The 7281-nt window shown below is 39.6% G+C and overlaps 1 protein-coding gene and 1 pseudogene across 1 annotated transcript; one reads left to right on the top strand and one right to left on the bottom strand.

Annotated features, from left to right (window-relative positions):
* Window positions 1-287: 287 nt before the first annotated feature.
* On the bottom strand, window positions 288-5919 carry LOC145583924 (uncharacterized). Its single transcript, XM_081640873.1, has 2 exons — window positions 5404-5919; window positions 288-599 (listed from the first exon to the last, which is right to left on the bottom strand). The coding sequence occupies exons 1-2, from the start codon at window positions 5917-5919 to the stop codon at window positions 288-290; spliced, it is 828 nt and encodes a 275-aa protein (XP_081496999.1).
* Window positions 5920-6843: 924 nt separating this feature from the next.
* Window positions 6844-6941, top strand: LOC145587031 (small nucleolar RNA R71; annotated as a pseudogene).
* The last annotated feature ends 340 nt before the right edge of the window (window positions 6942-7281 follow it).

Raw genomic sequence — 7281 nt, 5'->3', positions numbered from 1 at the left:
ACTCCTTAGAGAAAAAGGCATAAGTGAGCAACCGATTAAAGTATCTTAAATCCGGGTGAATTATCGAGGCCGCCTTGGAGTATTGAGGTTGGTAAGAATCCTCAACAGAAATCTCCTACCACCATCTGTCTTCATTATAACCTTGATTGTTTTGGAATTCCTCAAAAACCGGATAAATATAGTCATTAGCATCCGAAGGAATGGGAAGCTTGAAAATCTCATTGAAGAAGGAGAGGGGAATGGAATGGTCATTGTTGAATAATTGGAATGTCAACATACAAATAGTCTCACCATCCACATACAAATAGAAACTCGAAGGTGAGGCGAGCATAAGTCGGAGCATTCAAGCTAATAAAGTCCTCCAACCCAAGATTCCTAGCCAATCTCCTCACATCTTCATCAATACCAAGAAGTGTAGTCGTCGAACGATCATAGAATCTAGTTAATAGAAGCTTTCTGGAAGAGAGACGGACAAAATTATCCCAATGCTCTCCCTTTGTAAATTCAATGCCGTAGGTTTCACTCACATTCAGTGGTGGCGGCACCACCGTACGTGAATTAGATCCACGGGCTCGCTTGGGATGACGAAGGGGAGCCATCTACACAAAAAACCAAGACAATATGTCAAAGGTATGAAAGAGATGGTTCTCACAACAAGTTGCATAACCAAAATCAATGAATCCACAACAATCATTGAGCTAGAATGAATGACAAGTCACATATCAAGAATGTAAACACATTAAAACCACAATGTAAGCAAGGATTCACAAATCAATTAAGAACAAGGAGTGAGCAACAACATCATACAAAGAGGATAAGCAACATTCATGAGCTCTATGACCACATCAAAGAGGGTGAGAACCAACAATCGTGATAGCAAAATGATAGCACAAACAAACAAAATTATAGCATCACAAGTTGATAAATTCACCAATAATCATCATGAATGCAAAATGTGGGGTCATATAATAGGGAAATCTGTATCACCATTAAAGAGTACTTCATAACATTCAAATTAAACTACACAAAACAAGGTGTGAAATTTAACATGAAATTCAATTAAAATAGAGAATTCATACCTTGAGTGAAGTTTTAATTCAAATGAAATGGAGAACTAAGCAAAACTTCAAGCAAATAACCCCAAACTTGCAAGGTTCTAAATTCCCAATCAACAATACCCAAATTCTTAACTTTCGAGAGAGAAAACAATTTCAAAGCATAAAAATGAAAATTTGAAGTAATTATCAACAAAGAAAATTGAAAAATGATGATTATATGATGAAACGTAGCAACCAAAATATAGAAAATGCTTGAACACTACTAAAAACATAGAAGTAAACTGAAATAGGAGAGAGAAAAAGAGAGAAGGGAGTGTGCTTAAGGGGAACACGGCAGGGTCGCGCGCCCGCGCTAACCCTTTGCGCGCTTGCGCAACTCGCATGAGCGCCCGCGCAAGTCGCGCGCGCGACCGCTCCCTTCTGGGTTGCCTCTGCTCGATCAATTTTTGGTGCGTACATCGGTGCACACAATACCTATGATGATGATCAACACTAACTTAGGCAGTTTAAAAACCCATTTCTAGTGGGTTCAACATCCACAATTCATGTGCCCACCAACTTAAACCCACCAAAGCTCAATTCTTCTCAAATCTTCCAACAAGCACAAGGATACTTCAATCTTCAAAATTTGCTACCAAGATTGTTGGGAAACCAACCTCCATCTTCTCAAAACTACCTAAAATCACAGTAAACAAAGAAAAGAGGTTAGTTCATAAACAAAGAAGCACTTGTTTAACGTCATTAGCTTGACGTTCTCCACCCCTTCTCAAGGGGGGTCAAAGAGAGTCATTCTATGAACAAGGCCAACAAAAAACACCATCATAATACTTCTTGAGCTGGTGGCCATTCACTTTGAAAGGAGATGATGAATCCATTGAAGAAATTTCCACAACTCCATTAGAACAGACTTCTTGCACCATGAAAGGACCACTCCATCTAGACATGAGCTTTTCGAGGAACAAATTCATCTTGGAATTGTAGAGAAGGACCTTTCCACCACCACAAAACTCCTTTTTCTCGATAAGCTTGTCATGAGCTTCCTTAGAACGCGCTTTGTAGGTGCTAGCACAATCATATGCATCAAGGCAAAGCTCCTCTAACTCATTTAGATCTAACCACCGTTACTCTCCCGCACTTGCTAAGTCAAAGTTGATTTTCTTTATTGCCCAAACAGCACGATGTTCAAGTTCCACCAGAAGATGGCAATATTTTCCATAAACAAGACTATATGGGTGGTGCCAATAGGGGTCTTAAATGCTGTTCGATATGCCCACAAGGCATCATCAAGTTTGTCCACCCAATCCTTTCTATTTCTAGCAACCGTCTTCTCAAGAATCAACTTGATTTGATGATTTGACACCTCAACTTGACCACTTGTTTGAGGGTGATAAGGGAGACCAAAACGTTAATGAACTCCATGCTTCTTCAACATTTTCCGAAAAGCATTATGCACAAAGTGTGAGCCATTGTCACTAATCACCGCCTTGGAAACACCGAACCTTTGGAAAATGATCTTCTTAAACAATTTCATCACCACCTCGTGGTCATTTGCTGGGGAGGCAATGGCCTCAACCCATTTTGACACATAATCCACCGCCACAAGGATGTATTGGCTCCCATAGGAAGAAGGAAACGGTCCCATGAAATCAATTCCCCAAACATCAAATACTTCCAACTCAAGTATTGGTTGTTGAGGCATTTCATTGCGCTTTCAGATATTCCCGGTGCGTTAACATCGATCACATGTCTTAACAAAACTCCATGTGTCCTTAAAGAGATGAGGCTACCACAAACCACTTTCAAGAATCTTTTTGGCGGTTTTAGAAACACCCATATGACCACCACTAGGATCCGAATGGCACATTTTCAACACACTTGTTACCTCCTCATTTGGAACACAACGTCTAAGCAAGTCATCGACGCCTCTTTTGTACAAGATGGGATCATCCCACAAATAATGCCCAGCCTCTCTCTTGAGCTTCTTCATTTGGTTTTTGGAGAATGAAGGCGAAAACTCCCCGCATGCAAAATAGTTTACCAAGTCGACAAACCATGGGAGTTCTTTCACATTAACGGCATACAAGGATTCAGCAAGCATCCTATCTTGAATTGGAGAACCATTATCTTGGATTTGAGAAGGCAAGAAAGATGGTCCGCCACAACATTTTCCACTCCTTTTTTATCTGTAATATTAATGTCAAATGTTTGAAGCTCGAGCACCCAACGGACCAACCTTGGCTTTGATTCCTTCTTGGCAAAGAGATATTTGAGAGCCGCATGATCTGTGAAGACAGTCTTAGACCCCAATAAGTAACAACGGAACTTCTCAAAAGCATGCACTATTGCCAAGAATTCCTTCTCCGTTGTTGTATAGTTCCTTTGAGCTCCTTTAAGAGTCTTTGACATATAGTAGATGACATGAAGCTTTTTATCCACCCTTTGACCTAAAACTCCTCGAATGGCCGTATCACTAGCATCACACATTAATTCAAAAGCCAAATCCCACCTCGGGGCTTGGACAATGGGAGTAGAGACCAAAGCTTTTTTCAACTTGATAAAAGCTTCTAAGCATCTATCATCAAACACAAATATGGAATCTTTTTGAAGAAGATCATTGAGAGGTTTTGCAATAACAGAGAAATCCTTGATAAACCTTCTATAAAACCCGGCATGTCCCAAGAAAGATCTCTGCCCTTTCTTATTAATCGGAGGTGGAAGTTTCTCAATCACTTCAATCTTTGCCTTGTCCTCCTCTATGCCTTTGTGAGAGGTCTTGTGACCAAGGACAATACCCTCCTCAACCATGAAATGACATTTCTCCCAATTCAAAACCAAATTCACCTTCTCACATCTAGCTAAACGTTTTTCATGATTGTCAAGACATGCCTCAAATGAAACTCCACCTACCGAAAAATCATCCATAAACACCTCCATTTCCTCTTCTAACATATCTCCAAATATGCTTATCATACATCGTTGGAAAGTAACGGGGGCGTTGCAAAGCCCAAATGGCATTCTCCTATAGGCAAAAGTTCCATATGGACAAGTAAAAGTTGTTTTCTCTTGGTCATCCGGGTGAATAGGAATTTGAAAAAACCCAGAATATCCATCAAGAAAGTAATAGTACTTGTGCCTTGTTAGTCTTTCAAGCATTTAATCAATAAAGGGAAGGGGAAAATGATCCTTTTTGGTGGATGTGTTTAGACGTCGATAGTCCATACACATTCCCCATCCCGTGACCGTCCTTGTAAGGATGAGCTCATCTTCCTCATTATCTACAACGGTCATTCCTCCTTTCTTTGGGATAACATGAACCAGGGAAACCCATCTAGAGCTTGAGATGGGGAATATTATTCACGCATCCAATAGCTTAGTGATTTCCTTCTTAACTACCTCTCCCATTTGAGGGTGTAGCTTTCGTTGTCTTTCAATGCTAGGTGAGGCGCCCTCCTCAAGAGTAATGTGGTGTAAAAATAAAGCCGGGATTATACCTTTGATGTCATCAATTGTATAGCCCAAAGCACCTTAATGCTTCCTCAATACACCACATAACTTTTGAGCTTGAGTCTCACTCAAAGAGGAACTAATAATGATGGGATAAGTAGAATTGGGACCTAAGAATTCATACCTAAGGTGTGATGGTAGAGTTTGAGCTCTACAATCGGCACACCTTTACTTTCCTTGGTTAAGGATACTTGCGATGCATCTTGGCTTGAAATTCCCATGCAAATGTGATCATCACTCTCCTCCATGCTCTCGTCAATGACTCTTTCAAAGAAAGCCATTTCCTCGCTATATTCACCTATCTTTTCTTTGTTCAACAAAATACACTCAAGTGGATCATTAGAGGTGAGTAAGTGCTCATACATAGAATTCACAATAGCATCTAAGATTTCAACTCTCATGCAATTTTCAAGTGAAGAAAAAGGATATTTTATGCTTTCATTCAAATCAAATTCAATAACTTCTTCTCCAACTTTGAGTGAAATCTTAGCACTTTTGATATCAATCATGGCACCCGATGTTGCAATAAATGGTCTACCAAGAATAATAGGAATATTCGAATCCTCATCCATCTCAAGGGAAAATCTTCTACCTTACCTTTTGGAATCTTAATTGAACTATCGGCTAATTGAAAGGTAATTTTGGTAGGTGAAAGTTCTCCTAGCTCAAGTCTTTGATAAACCAAATATGGCATAAGGCTAACATTAGCTCCTAAGTCACACAAGGCATTATCAATTTGCATGTTATAAATAGCACAAGGGATTGAAAAGTTTCCTAGGTCCTTCAACTTAGGCGGCATCTTGTTCATAATGATTGCAATATAATTCTCGGTCAAACTAACTGTTTCCGCCATATCACAAGTTCTCTTTCCACTCAAGATGTCCTTAAGGAATTTTGCATAATTCGGCATTTGGTCAATGACATCGGTAAATGGAAGGGTAAGATTAAGTTCCCTAGGCATCTCTATGAATTTGCCAAATTGTTCATCTAATTTGTGCCTATTAAAATTTTGGGGGTATGGGAGCTTAGGCTTGATAACTTCTGTCACTTTCTCTTTTTCTTTTTCAATTGGTTTTTCAACCTCATCCTTATTCAAAGAGCTTTTTCCTACCTCATCTTCAACCAAAACTTCCTTAGTACTCTCATTAGCCTCACTCTTCTTAGGCTCTACATTCTCAAGAATCCTACCACTCCTTGTCACTATGGCATTAATTGGTCTTTTAGGATCTACACCTTGAGATGGTAGGGAAGAAGGGCTAGCATACTCTTTCAAAACATTTATCAATTGAGAGATTTGGTTCTCCAACATCTTACTATGAGCCATCATGTCATTAAACTTCTTATCACTAGATGACATGTAAGTGTTGAACACCTTGATTTGATTCTCAATGACATCGTCCAAACTACCTCTTGAAGGAGATGATTGGGCATAAGAACTGTTACTTTGACCTTGAGCCTTTGGAGTAAAACCGGGTGTGGGACCCCTTTGATTATTATTTTAAAAGTTACCCCTATTTTGGTTATTACTCCAATTTTCCCTACCTTGATTTTGGGCACCTTGGTTATGATTACGATATTTTTTATTATGGTTCCCATATCCTTGTCCTTGGTTTTGACCACCATAACCTTGGTAGTTATTGTTACCTCGGAAACCTTGGTTTCCTTGGTTTCTATAACCCCCATTGTGGTTATAATTATCAAAATTCCCATTATGATGGTTCCTATTCCCATTATATCTTTGACCATCAAATCTAGGTCCAACATTGTTATTAGACACATAGTTCACATGTTCATTCTCATTGACAACATAATCATCACATCCATCAAAAGAAGCATTAGGACAATTGAAGCATCATGGTCATATGATTCAAACAAATCACAATACATACAACCACTAGACATGTTGCTAGAAGAGGGAAGGGGATTTGAGTTAGGAAATGTACCTCTCCCCTTATTTTGGGAGGGATGAATCGGTGCAAGAGAAGAAGCACTCTCAAGCTTGGCCTTGATGGTGGTCATTTCCTTTTCTAAATTCCGAGATTTGTGAAGATAAGTTGTTGATGGCATTGATGTGATCAATCAAATACACCGAAGCACCACTTTTGCTTTTTGTTTCACGTTCATCATCTTGCCAATCCATGTAATGCCTCACTAATTCTTCAATGACACCACTTCCTCTTCCGTTTTGTTCCTCATTGGTCCTACGGCTCCCACATCAAGACAATATTTTCCTCGAGGGCTTAGACCTCCATAGAATATTTGAATGATTTGATAGGTAGGAATCCCATGGTGTGGGCACTCTCTTTTGTATTCCTTATACCTCTCCCGTGCCTCATAAAGATTCTCATTAGGCTTTTGCTTGAAACTTTAAATGAGGGCTCTTGCTTCGGCCATCATCTTTTGTGGATAGAATAAATTGAGATGGAAACTCCTTAGTAACTTCATCCCATGTTCTCAAAGAATTAGCTTCACCTCCTTGTCTAACCACTCTAAAGCACATCCGATAAGAGAGAAAGGGAAAAGCTTAAGGCGAATAAATTCTTGAGAGAACCCATTCACCTTGAATGTGTTGCAATATTTCTCAAATTCCTTAAGATTGTTGAGGGGGCTATCATGCTTTGCACCACTATATTGACGCCTCTCTAGCAAAGTTATCATTGCCGGTCTTATCTCGAAATCGGTTTCCGTCTATACATCTCGCCATAGCTGTCACCACCTC

Source organism: Chenopodium album, chromosome 16 (assembly GCF_948465745.1).
Source record: "Chenopodium album chromosome 16, dcCheAlbu1.1, whole genome shotgun sequence".
Taxonomy (NCBI): Eukaryota; Viridiplantae; Streptophyta; class Magnoliopsida; order Caryophyllales; family Amaranthaceae; genus Chenopodium; species Chenopodium album.
Note: the sequence above shows the minus strand (reverse complement) of the source record. Positions and strands in the feature narration are given on the sequence as shown.

Excerpts from the sequence above, each read along its gene's own strand:
- LOC145583924 (XM_081640873.1), bottom strand. The coding sequence starts at position 5,919 with ATGTCATCTAGTGATAAGAAGTTTAATGACATGATGGCTCATAGTAAG. Across the intron at positions 600-5,403 it reads CTTGTGATATGGCGGAAACA|ATGGCTCCCCTTCGTCATCC; the intron begins GTTAGTTTGACC and ends TTTTTTGTGTAG.